General features: G+C 38.8%; 1 protein-coding gene across 1 annotated transcript in view; it reads right to left on the reverse strand.

Annotated features, from left to right (window-relative positions):
• spon1b (spondin 1b) overlaps window positions 1-14,126 on the reverse strand; it is a 159,459-nt gene that overhangs the window by 39,514 nt on the left and 105,819 nt on the right. Inside the window, exon 7 of the mRNA XM_038308714.1 lies at window positions 6,754-6,818. Coding sequence (XP_038164642.1) covers window positions 6,754-6,818 — 65 coding nt within the window. The remainder of the gene's footprint in view (window positions 1-6,753; window positions 6,819-14,126) is intronic.

Here is a 14,126-nt window from a genome sequence, read left to right on the forward strand (position 1 = left end):
GCAAGTTATGCACACGGCATTCAGTAAGCAAGTACAACATCACCAGGCGTAAATCTAGAAAAGCAAAACAAAAGCGCTCAAAGCGATTGAAAGTTTGGTTTAATTTTAAGGAAGAGAAAGATGGCAACAAGGCGCTTTGCAATGATTGCAAGGTAGCAATTAAATCTGCGGAAGGAAATACTTCCAACATGCAGAAACACCTGTGCACACAACATGGCATACATCTTAACAAATGCCGTGCTTTTGATGCTTCCGGACAGAAGCTAAAGTTACGACCAGCATGGAAGGCAACTCTGGTGGTAAGTAGCTAGTTTTATATCACTAGCTGTGCTTAAAGTGGTTCCAAGTAAATCATATGTCATTTCTTGAAATAAACCAGTTTCCTACCTCTGTTTGAGGTTATTAAGCGAGAGTGCCTTTCAGCACTTAATTACTAGCATGTTTAATTAGAACTACTGGAAGCTAAAATTCTTACATGATTCTAGCTGTTGCAATGGATGTAACGAAACATGCTACTGAGTTGCTCCGCAGTTCAGGGAGCGAGAGAAAGGTGACGCTCGTTTATTTAAATCAGGGGAGATGAGTTTATTTACCGAAATTGTACAGTAATTCTTTTTCATTAAACGGATGCCATCTTCATTCGATTTAGATGAGTGTGACGAGATGGGTAGCCTGGCTGCTCAGAGGCTGGCAGCTCCTGTTCACGGACTTCTGTTTTCGCCGAGGTAGGCAGAAATAGAACGAACCTCACCATGCACTCACCATGTTTCACAGAATCGATAAGAGAATCGGAATCATGAAAATCGTATTAATTTCCAACCCTAGATGACGTGTAAATTGGCGCTATATAAAAACAATGAATTGAAATAATTTAAAGAAAAAAAAACATTTATAATGCATTTAAGCTAAAAAATATCTGGAATCAACTTAAAATGTGTTAAATCCTGATATTAAAAAGGTTTTCAAACAAGTTTGCATTAAAACTTCTGATGTTCAAAGCAAGTGCAATTCGTATTTGATTTGTTACTTTAGCCAAAAAACCAAGAACATTGTTTTGCATTTTATTGTCTTCCTGTATATTTACATCTTATCCTTAAGAGCAAACAGTGCAAAATACAGGGTGGAGGAAATGCAACATCTGGAAAACCCGCAACAGGATTAATCAAAGGTGACAATTATTGCAGGCACAGTTTTTCTGTATATATATCCTTCTGGCTACCAGGTAAAAAAATATTGTTCCCACTTTGGTTCCCCAATCCCTGTAAGATAATTAGATAGCAGAAAATAAGATATTCTGTATGACCACTGCAGTGGACGTAGGATGTAGCACATTTGAAACTTATCCCTTATGTAAATGAGTAACTTAGAAAGAAAAACTTAAAACATATAATATCATAATTAGCTTGTGTGGTTTGGTACTTCAAAAGCAATTCTCCCTCTTGTAAATATATAAGAACAGCTTTGCACTTGTTGCACATCACGTTTTTTGCTCTTGCAACTGGATCTGTGACACCTTTGCATGTGTTTCATCCACATTCTATAGAAGATAGTTGGCAACCTAGTGTCTCAGAGCCGCATTTACCTGCGGTTTCCACTTTTGACATGGGGGAGTGTTGTAATTGTTGCTGTCATTTAAATTTCCTGCTTGGGTCTGAGTAACCAGCCCTTGACTATAGAGCAGTTTTAAGTCAAGGAACTATAGTAGTTTATACCCCAGAAACTGGCAGTCACTCAAACACTGAAGGCAAGAGTTTTCTCAAATGATTGGCCGTTTAAGCTGTTAGGAGAGGAGAAGGTAGTTAGGAAAAGAAAAGTTGAATATTACGAAAAGTTCTGTGTCATAATACAGTATGGCATCCTACAACCATTCATTCATGGGTGGTAATGTATCACATCCAAGGGAGTGGGTTACCTCGTAATGTTGCCATCTCAACCCAACAAAATTGTGATGAATAAAAGCAGAAAAAAAACACTCTTAAGTTCTGCAAATTTAAAAAATAGTAAGGAGCCGGTTAAGTAAAGAAATACCTTATTTTCAGCATAAAGTGTCTAAGAGATTGAAATTTATAAATAAAACATGATTATTATGAAACAAATGTATGTCAGTCTTATAGCTTTTTGCAAAAATCTACAATTTGCTCAACTAAACCCTTAGCAAGATCAGGAAACATTGAGATTTTCCATAAATTACATGCAAATCTGACAGCTAGAATGGCCCAAATATATGCAGACACAAAATATCTAATCAGCTGAAGAAAACTCCTGGTTATGCTATAACCAGTTCAGTAACAATTTAAAGTCAAGATTCAAATATCTGAGGAACATTAGGCAAATTGGAAACCACTAATATACAAAACCATGGCAGATCAGCATACAATGTTGCAGGACACGATATGCTGCTTCAGATTCACTGATTTTGCAGGTGTGCACAAGCTTTTGACTGCTGTTATTCATAAAAGTAATAGTTGCACAACATATGGCAAACAGTAGACAATGCTAGAAGGGGTTATTAAACAGATGTTTAGTGGAAGATACACAAGTGTCAGCATGTGAGTGAGTGTCTGTGCACCTAAAGTCTTCAGGGCAACAGTTGTTAAAAGATCCTAATTGCTCTTGAACTCATTCCAGAGGTGTCACAGTCTTTTAATATTCAAACAAGTAAATGTGCCGCTCTCCAAGCATATAAAGGATGCCAGCGAAAAACAATAAGGTTTATTAATATTCATGCACTACAATAGTTCATTGATCATGATGGAGCTAAAACTTTACTCAAACAAACTTCCGTGTTATGCTGATTAATTTTGCTAATTGCTACTTATGATGCAGATTTATTCTGTCATTCATTTATAAACCACATTATCTAAATATGTATTTAGTAACTAGGAAAAAGTGTCTAACTTTTTTTTATCAGCTACAGATGATAAACTAAGCAGATTCTAGTCATGTCCATTGAGGGGGCTATAGCTCGGACTGCTCAGATGACCATGGGCAAGACCATTGCCTTCACCTTCCAGGCTCTTTCTGTTCCTTCCCTGAGCCCTTATTATCCTCTTACACCCTAAGGGGGTATAAATAAATTTCTGCCTGACAAAAACACACAAAAGTAAATAACTTATAGCCTCACAGCTATTAGATTTAAGAAGAAACTTTTGGTACGTCTGTAAAGGTAAGATGTCATAGAATGGTTTTCTGGTGTCAGCACCATTGTAGCTTTGACCCTGCCTGAAATATTAGGGACAAAATACAAAATATTTTGCATTTTTTGAACCTCACCAAAATTTTCTTTGAAATAAACATTGCAAAACACTACCAAAATATTATTTATAGCACAAAAATGTAGTACAGACTTTTAAATCTAAATGTTGTGTAAAAATATACCAAATATGGACTCAATCAGATGAATCATATTTATTTTAGAATGGTATTAGTGAGAAATTTCTTAGGCGGAGAGGCCATTTTGGCACATTTATCCATAAATGTCACTAAACTGTGCCAAATGTGTTTTTGCACAGGGAGTGTATTTATGGCTGACTGAACAAAGGCAGGACTAACAAGCGTATAAGGAGCAGGTGTGAGCAGAGCTGACGAGGAAGCCAAGGGAAAAGAAAACACAAGGGGGCAACAGAGGACAGGAGGAAAAAAAAATAAGAAACTTAAATAAATCCAGAACACACCAATAAAGCTACAAAACAAAGAAAAACATGGATAAACGTGGAACTGAAAACTTAGAGAAAACCAACAGAACCACAATCGTTACAGAGCCCCCCACTTAAGGGCAGATTTCCGATGCCCTCTTATATCCAAAAACAAAAAACAGGAGTTTTCCCAGGAGGGTGGCCGAGTGGATGCTGTCTCTGCTGCTGCAGCCTTGGAGGGTGCCGTCTCTGCTGCTGCAGCGTCTGTGTTGCTACAACCTTGCGGGACACTTTCTCTGCTGCTGCAGCCTTGGAGGATGCCGTCTCTGCTGCTGCAGCCTTAGAGGACGCCGTCTCTGCTGCTGCAGCCTTAGAGGACGCCGTCTCTGCTGCTGCAGCCTTGGAGGGTGCCGTCTCTGCTGCTGCAGCGTCTCTGCTGCTGCAACCTTGCGGGACGCCGTTTCTGCCGCTGCAGCCTTGGAGGACGCCGTCTCTGCTGCTGCAGCCTTAGAGGACGCCGTCTCTGCTGCTGCAGCCTTGGAGGGTGCCGTCTCTGCTGCTGCAGCGTCTCTGCTGCTGCAACCTTGCGGGACGCCGTTTCTGCCGCTGCAGCCTTGGAGGACGCCGTCTCTGCTGCTGCAGCCTTGGAGGATGTCGTCTCTGCTTCTGCAACCTTGGAGGATGCCGTCTCTGCTGCTGCAACCTTACGGGACGCCATCTCTGCTGCTGCAGCCTTGGGGGACGCCAATCGTTACATCCTCTGCTGCTTATTAATGATCACAATATTTGATTAGTTGGATAGAACCATTGTCTCTGCATCTGGAAGTCCCCCGGGATCTTAGTTCTGTCATTCTCCACCACCTTGGGGTGCAGGTTCCATTTTGAACTTAGGGTGTCCAGTTTGTATTCTACACAGATCTGTCTGTACACTATACACTATACCAGCCCCTTGGTTATGGCGTTCCATGTATTCCTTTCCTGCTGGCATCTCAAAATCTGCTAAGAGATGCTGGATTGTTACTGAAGCCTCTTTGCATAGCCTGAACCTGGGAACTTACCTGGTATGGTAGATCCGGGTCTCTATTGCTGTGGTGCTCAAAGGTCTGCTCCTGTGCTGCCATGGTAAGTGCTTCTGTGCTGTTATTCAGTCTACCCATCTCTAGCCAATGGTAAGATTTGGTCATATCAGCCACTTCAGCTATCAGCTGGTGGTACATTCCATTCAGGAGTTTTTCCTCACATGATGGTTCCTCCATTTCCTTCTCTTCCAGTCCTCCATTGTCTGAGACATTCACTGAGTGATCCATCCCTTGGGGCTATCTTCCTGATGTATTCTTGAAGCATATATGTTTCATCTTCAGTGTTGGCTCTGATGCTCACTAGGCTTCTGCCTCCTTTGTGTGTAGTATCTGTATATACTGGATTCGGGGTTGAATCTAGCATTCAAGGTGAGTAGGTTCCCCGTTTTAACATCACTGGCCTGAATTTCCTCGTTAGGCCAACTTATTGTCCCAGCAGGGTGTCTGATTACTGGCAAGTTATAGCTGTTGATTGACTGGACCTCCTTCTTGCATTGAGTTGACTTCTCAAAACTTGCCTTACTTGTCAGATGTTTTGTTATTTTTCTTATGGCCCTATCATGGTTTTTCGATTTACATCGGTATAACAAGGCATTTAAAGCTCTCTTCTACATCTGATTTTCCTTCTTCTGGGAGTGGAATCCCATCTGTATGGGTTACCTTCCCTGTCTGTGTCACCATCTGGCCACACTTCTCCAGCTCGGATGGCATTCTGGTAAGCATCCTGTTGATCTTGGTGGTGTCGTTCAAATCAAGGACTGTTTGTATCAGTGCCTTTGTTCTAACAGTTAGGTTTAGGAATAAGGTGTGAATTTAAATTCAGCTAAGTCTTGGTTTATGTACTGGTTATGTTAAGGATTAGGGTTATTTTCAAGTATTGGGCATAGAAAGAAATCAATAGAAAGTCAATAGAAGTAAACTGATGGTCCTAACCACACCATGTGCTTTTTGGGTCTGTGTGTGTGTGTGTGTATGGGTGGGTCGGTGGCTGGGGTGGGTGGGTGCTAATATGAGCAGTTTTCTGGACATATTCCAGTGCATCACAGGGTACCACAGACAATAAACAGCCAAGCTCACACAAGCTTTCATACCATGATTAGAAGTTACTATTTAGTATGAAGTATTCTTTTTTTGTAACCTTTATTTTACTTTTGGAGATGGGCAGAGCACCCAGAACGAACCCCTCTGCATGCATAGGGGCCTTCCATGCTGGTTCCACCTTTAAAGACTCTCTTGCCTTTATGTGGATTTGTATTGTTATCATAACTTTAAGCCTTCCTTTAAATGACAGATTTTCTATTTTGCATTTTAATGTTTTTTTTTTTTTTTTCGGTCAGGACTCTTGATTGTACAAAAGAATAAATCCATAAATAGTATTTTCTTTTACATCTGCCTATATAACTTTGCCTTAAGGTGAGATCAGCAGGCATCTAAAAAGCCACAGAGCTGAACACAGCATGCAGTGCAGTGAAAAGGCAGAATATGTAAAAGAATATCATCCTATTTAGTGATCGACTAATACAGGTTTTTTTTAAGGTCAATGCAAATGATAACAAATGTTAACAGAATGATAACAATGATAACCAATATTCGAGAAGTGTCGTTTAACAAAAAGAAATAATTATTCACCATGGCTGCTGAACGTATTGCTGAATCACTCAGCACATGCTCAGCACATGCTCAGATACCAACACACCCCCCCCAACTTGCAAATATCAGGCCAAAATATCGGCTGGCCGATTTATTGGTCTGTCTCTAATTCCTTTTGATTTATTGAGGTTGATTACTCTTCCTCAAATGTTATTCTATCTATGTAAACACTGATCGAGAGGTTTGCTTAAGACTTTTTTATAGGTCCGTATTCAACAAATCACATGTAAAACCAGCAACTAAATGCGCACTAATTTAGACACAAAACTCTTTTAAGCCAGGTTTATGTAAATCATCACTGCTGTTTCAAACAATTGTCACTTAAATTTTATTTCATCGCATTTCTTACAGAAGTAACAAGCTTTCTTTTGACATTGTGTGGTACTTACAGGTTGAGTGGCTGCCATGCCGGCCACTGAGCCTTGGTTTTAATGACGGTCAGCACTTCATCACCCTGCAAAGAGACACATGGAGCGAGAAGCAAGTGTTATGAAGTGTAATTTGCCCCTAAATGGAGGACAGTAAAGGGAAAGAAAAGAAACATTGATAGAGAAAAGGCCTGAATTGACAAATTGACATGACTGAGGGGGAGTAATCTCATTCAAGGACAGCAAAGTGTATTCCACTTTTCTTAGGCTTAAGAGCATGGGCAAATTATGTGTCATCATGACATAATGTCTCTTAGGTTTTCTATTATAGATGTCTTTATTGTACATGGTAACGTCACTTAGCACCCACCACTCTCCTCATTACTTTGCAGTATTTCAGACACTTATGAGACTGTAAAAAACATGTTACATCATTATATATCCCATTTCATTATTCAGTTGAAAGAAAAATAATGCAAAAGGTAATTATGAACAAAAATTATGAATAAAAAATGAAATGGAAACGGTCAAAACATACATTTTAGGTAAGGTCAATACTACTAACTTCTCAATCTTTTAGACTTTCTCATATACGGTTTGCTGTAAATATTTGTTTGGGTTGACTGAGGGTTAAACTGCCCTCTTTTTGAGTCTGAATAAAGAAATAGGTTGATTGTTCTTCCATATGAGTTTGTGTGGCTAGAAATAAATTTAACAAGTAAATGTTCACTGTCTCTTTCAAGCAGCCTGGGGCTACAGTGGCTTCAGAGATCATCCCGCTCTTCCACACACACCATGGTGAAGCAACAAATAGTCACATACAGGCAGAGGCACACGGATGGTTAGATATGGAGAGACAAATAGAAAACACCCTGATAGGCTGAATCAAAGATCAGTTCCTGCAAACTGAAAAAAAAATGTCCAGAGGGAACATCATAAATGCATCAATCAATATGCGGTGGACAGAAATCCAGACAGGATTGGCTGCAGGCATGGCAATAACAGAAATCATAATCCTATATGTCCTTTAGCAGAAATAATATTTTATGTGAAGGACAAAAAGATATTAATTTCCTTTCTGAGTAAGAACTCTTTCTGGAAACAAAGTCTTTATGTAAAAGGATAGTGATTATTTCCCATAATACAAACAATAAAAATCACTTTTGACTTAATGCATCATCTATCTGCAATGAAATGTCTGCAATAAAATATATAACCGGCATGAAAGCTGGAGAAATTTAGGGTACAAGCGAAATTATTTTACATAAGTATTGACAGAAAAAAGACACAGCAAGGAGTAAGCTCCAGAATCAACAATGTAAAGATCAATTAGGATTTCCAGATTATATGTCTGTAGCTAGAAGAGATAAATATTGATCTATTTGGCCTTAGTGACAAGCAGTGTTGATCATGCTACTTTAAAAATGCAACTAGTTGTTGGGAGCTGGAGATATTCCACCTTTCTCCAGCAGAGTCTGCCGTGGATCCTCTGAGGAAGCCTCCTGCACAGCTGCAGCTCGTCAAGATCATCAGAGGATCCACTACTTAAGCTGTCTTCAGACCTTGCCTCAACGCCGCAGTGTTGTTCCAGTTGGTCAGCGCTTAAGCCTAGATCCTCAGAGTAAATCGATGACTTTTAAATCCAGCTTGGATTCTAATCCTTGTTTCTGTTTTCCAGGAAACCTGTGCCTCCTCTGTGTAAGCTCAGGAAGAGCTAACCTGCCGAGCCGACCCTCAGAGCCAAACCTGAAGATTCACAGTGAACCTCCAAGCAGCTCTGGACTAGAGCTGGGAAACCCAAAGCCAAGGTCTGTTCAAATAAGACGTGAGACGCTGAAGCAGCAAACGGACTCTGCTGATGAATTCATCTCCAGAACCAACAGAGACTCTCCCAAAGCTAACCTCAAGAACCCTCAAGGTACAACCAGTAAACTTCAGGAAATCAAACCTCTGTTGGCAACGCTAACTGAACTGTCTCTCACGCAGACTCCGGTGAACCAGAATCCAGGCCCCGAACCTGAACCAGTACATTCTGTGTGCTTGTGCATAAATAAACTGTTAAACTTTCATCCTTGTGTCCGTCAGTGGTGTTCTGCATTCTTGGGTCGCTTTTAGTGAACCCATCATGACACTAGTCACAGTTAATTTTTCTAAAGACTAACGGCGTAAATCTATCACTGCTTAATCAAGGTAGTTACAAAGAAAATTAATGTATGCAGTTACTTTTCTATGATCAAAAATATAAACAAATTTGAATGAATTTACTGTTATCACAGCATTTATAACTGGGAGTTCATTTATCAAATATACTGGATGTTAAATTTTATTATAATCAAATATAAAATTAATGAAAATGACTATATATCTGATGACATCATCTACTAATCATCGCCTTTTCTGATGTGTGTGATGGGACAAGTGAGCCAAGACAATAAAATGTAAAATGATTATTATGGTTAATATTTATAATAAAATAAGACCTGGAACTTAATATTTATGCATATTTCAGGATTTACCTGAGTTTAAAATAAAAAAAAAAAAACTAAGAACTAATCCTTTTTAAGCAATTTAACAAAAATAAATTACAATTTATGAACAAATCAAACAGCAGTCACTGTTCCAACAAAAAAAAGCAAATGGATTCAGCTTTTATTGGTTAAAACAATGTTTTTTATATCTCTTATTTAAACTGAAGATCTGTAATGGCTTCACAGGCAGGCTGGTTTCCACATCGCCACGTCTCTTTGGGTGCAGCAGCTAAACCTAATTCTGTGTTAAGCACATAAACACACCTAATATTATTCAATCATAAATTCTTTTATAAAAAAATCTTTCACTTGGCCATTTTGGAAGTGAGAGGTCAGCAGTTTCTACTGTTTTTTTTTGGCAATTCCACGTATTACATGGATCTTGCTGGTTTTTGTGGGTACTGCACCTGCTAAATACAGTAAACAGCAAGTACTGCCACCGGCGGGACTTTATAGCAAAGTAATACAGTCTATTCTGTAAGGATAAGTTTCATGATTAAGTTTGATGTAGAAAAATGTGTTTTGGAAAAATATTTCTTCTTCCTGAATTTGTTATTTATGAATAATCATGATTTTCTTTGATATTACTCTCTATTCATTTCATGCTTAGTTCTTTCTTTATATATTTAATATGTATTTAAGTTAAACATTGAATTATGATACAAATTAGCAGTGTATCAAGTAAATTGCAAATACTTTAACTTAAAACCAAATTTTATTGCAAGTCCAAATGGTCAATAACTGGGTTGTTTTTGTACAATTTGAACGCATGGCTGATAAAATCTCAATAACACATTACTTTGAGAGAAACAGCTTCTTAGTGCTAAAAAGTTTCCCTTATTTTAATGTTTGTGGAATACAGAGGAAAAGGGTTATTTTCTAATATTAGAATAAGCAGGAAGACTGTCTTCCATTATGCCCTTGTAAAAACATAACAGTAGCCAATAACATGTAAGCAAATTTAGAATAACAGTGAAGAGGTTCAAGACAATGTATTGCCTTAAGTTTGGTTTTTACTTTTTCTTTTGCTGTTCCAGCAATAATTACCAGACACACGATGTTTACCTCAGTTTAATATAAAAGGCAAGCATAATCTCACATTTAGCTGTCCTGCACATTTTAACTAGCAACATGTGGTAAAAAAAAAAGGCTTTGTGGAGACTGTTTGGGCAAAAATGTCTCTGTAATAATCCTGCCTGTTTACAGTAATTATAGTGATGGCACACAATAACTGTGATTTTCCAATATTTCAAAGCACATTATGTTTTTTCTTAATATTTTAAGATGAAAAGACAGAAAGGAACTGAGGAGGGCGGACTTAAAGAAGTTGTTGGGGAAGGAAGAAATTATAGAGAAAAATGAGAAGAATTTTCACCCCGCAGGAGCACAAGATGTGATAAAAGAGCCAGAAAACTGCATGGCTGAACTTAATAACTACAGCAAGACAGATGAGTGAAATATAAGGACTGAAATGGGTAAGTGGAATAGGAATGGATGAGGGTTGGGGTGTAACAAAAAACACATCTTAGAGCAGATAATGGAGAAAATAAGTGTAGAGACAGACTAAAGCCCAAGAAAGGAAGGAGAGGTAAAACAGATCACATTTCATTGAGTTTACAGTGTTTTCATCAACTCACTATGTTTCCTTCTGCAAATTCCTTTCTGCCATTTTTACAGAATGTGTTGATACAATTCGTCTTCATTTGCACCAGTTTCACTTTGCTCTCGATTAAAACATTTACAGGGTTCCTATTAGGGCTGGAACGGTTTACAAAATCCACAGTTCGGTTTGGTTCATGGTTTTCGGTTCGGTATATGTTGATTGTCACCCCGAAATCCAATGAAAATTAATGAAAAAAAATCCAAAAAAAGTTAATGAATTGTAATTATTTTTAATGATCCGCGGAAACCCTGGATCATTTCTGCATGTTTTGCAGCACTGAATGTAATCATCTGGCGCATGCTCTCTACGATCTCCAAGGAACTCAGAGCGGAGCGGACGGGAGCCACAGCAGAGGCTGTAGGCTTTGCTTTGTGCAGGCGGTCTGGAGCGCAGCGGGGCGGAACGCTGACGGAGTATGTGGGATTTCGGGGTTAGCCTGACATGTTGGTCACAATGGGGAACCGGGCATTTAGTCGCTCTGCTCCCCACCTCTGGAACTCCCTCCCTCCGGATCTCCGTACTCTGGACTCCTTCCCTCTTTTCAAATCCAGACTCAAAACTTTCCTGTTCAGACAGTCCTATCCCACCTAGTTCTTACGCATCATTCCAATATTAGTCTCTTCCTTTTCTTCCTTTGGTTTTATTTTACTTCCTGCTGCTTTGTTTTCTGTGGCATCTTTATGCTTGTATTTTTTAGCTTCCTGTTTTTAATGTTTTTATCTGCCTGTACAGTGTCCTTGGGTGTTGTGATAAGGCGCTTTCAAATAAAATGTATTATTATTATAATTATGTTGGTTATGTTGCTGTTAGCATAAACAAAACGTGTTGCACAATGCTTGCACACTGTTGCACTTTTATCCACCACTTTCTTTTCGCCGTCATAGTAGGTCACTCTAAATGCAAAGTGGCCCCATACAGCAGACCTATAAAGTGCTGCTGGCGCGTCTTCCAACTCCTGTTCTTTCCCACTCGCCATACCAACACAATTCTCCACAACAACTGATTTTTCCCTGCTACTCCCGGCTACGCTGCTTCGCTTCTTCATCTTCTTGTTTACTACTGGTGGTTGGCTTTGGTCGCAGTACCGCCACCTTCTGCTCTGGAGTGTAAACGCTCGCCTATGAGAAAAAGGAGCGCAGCACGAACCGAACGCAACACATGCGAATCGACCCGAGACAGTCAAACCCAAAGGTTCGGACGGTTTTTAATAAACCGTTCCATCCCTAATATATATGTATATATATATTATATATTATATTATGTATATATATATATATATATATATATATATATATCATAGTCATATCATTTTTCTGCACAATCGACAACAAGTGAAATTCCTTGTAAGTGCAAACCTAATTGGCAAAAATGGCCAATTATGTAACATGCTACTTGGAATATTCTGATGTAGCATCTAGCCAATCAAAGCATCAGAAATGCATCAGCTTTGCGCCTGGTGAACATGCATACTCAGGTCAGCTGGTAAAATAACTTCCTCCTGCCAAGCCTTTACAAACATACTGATCAGATTCTGAATCACATAAACCCCCTCTAAGTCAGATTACAATTTCATTATTTTTACAACATGGCTGCCAAGCTTCATGCATTGAGTGTGACAGTCACGCAATTTGACCCATTTTCACGCCACACATGACATTTATGTGTGATGCAACATAAACCAATCAGAAGCAATGTAAGTTGAGTTTTGATGTCTCTAACCCACAGCAGTGCTGACATATAAAATCCACCACAAGTTCTCCAGCATGCTTGTAGGTAACTTACAAATTATTATGAGTTTTCTGGTTAATATGTCCTACTTAAATGTCTTTTATTTCCTGAATTTTTTGCAAAGCTGTGGACATTTTATGCAACATTTTCTCTTGCCCAATTCAAACTTGAAAACACTTGAAACTCTAACGTTAGTCTCATTTTGTATTTGTGTCCAGTCCAGTAATATCAGGTCTATCTAATATCGTGAGCTGCAGGTGTCTCTTGTGAGTTTAGGGAAACGTCAGCCAGAGCAGAGTGAGTTTCAATGAGTGACACAGCTTAAGGTACAGTGCAGTGTGACTTATCGTAAAAGTTTTTTTTTTGTCAAAAAGTTACGTAAGTAAATGTGAGTAAATGTAACTAATTACTTCCCACCTCTCATATTGACTTCAGCTGGACTGTTCCTTGTATAATGTCACACTGAGACTTTAAAGTCTTTTATAAAAGACTGACAATGACAGTTATTCTGAGGCAATGTTTGGCTTCTCAAACTGTCAAAATTTGTATCTGTAAGAGATCTGTAGTCATCAAATATTTTCCAGCCTTCATGGCACCAGGTATGACAGCAATAAAAATAAAAATGGAAACAGCTGAGGCTCCAGACACATCTTTCAAAGAAATTACAAAGATTAGTGAGTGACACTGCCGGCAAACACGAGAGTACGCAGAGCTCAGGTGAAAGCCTCAGTAGAGCGATTACTGGGGCTCAGTGTTGCATCTGTGCAGCAAAGCAAACGTCTTTATCTGGTCTGTCAAGCTGATGGATGGATAAAGTTTTGAAAATATAAAAAAGGCCAAAGAAAGTAAAGCGATGGACAATTTTAAAAACAGATGTAGCAATATCTTCAGCGACACAAACAAAAAGCAACCTGCAGCATTTTCATGGCAAATCACTCCAACTAGCACAGCTCTGCCCAGTTATCATCCTGTCTCTGGAGATATTATGTGCAAGAGGTTCTGTATTGTCCTTTTAGACTCGTCTAATAAAGGAAAATGAGCCTGGAGACTTTGGGAAAAGGTGTCTAATAAAAAAAAATCACACACTGCATTAATGCAATTACAACCGCATAGAGGCTGTGGAACGGATGAACGACTGGGCCAGAATTTTGTAACTCACTCTGAAAGAGAAATGTCACGTCATAATGCTGAAACTTACACTCACAATTAGACATAGCTGAGAAAAACCATGTTGTATCTTTAGGCAAGTGCAGGATCAAAGATTTGAACCAGAGGGAAATAGATTGCCATTCCACTTAACTCACAAGATATCTTCAATCATTTGCAGAATCTTATTTTGCAAACACAACTCCATTACCTAAGAATGTTATTTATCAACCGCTTGTGACAAGAAGCAATATCATCTGTCCAATTACATTGTAGTTTCCTTGTACTTCAAGCAAATAGCTGTAATTGTACTGTGCAAACTAATATAT

The sequence above is a fragment of the Cyprinodon tularosa genome, unplaced genomic scaffold (genome assembly GCF_016077235.1).
Source record: "Cyprinodon tularosa strain WSP-4 unplaced genomic scaffold, ASM1607723v1 ctg644, whole genome shotgun sequence".
NCBI classification, from domain to species: domain Eukaryota; kingdom Metazoa; phylum Chordata; class Actinopteri; order Cyprinodontiformes; family Cyprinodontidae; genus Cyprinodon; species Cyprinodon tularosa.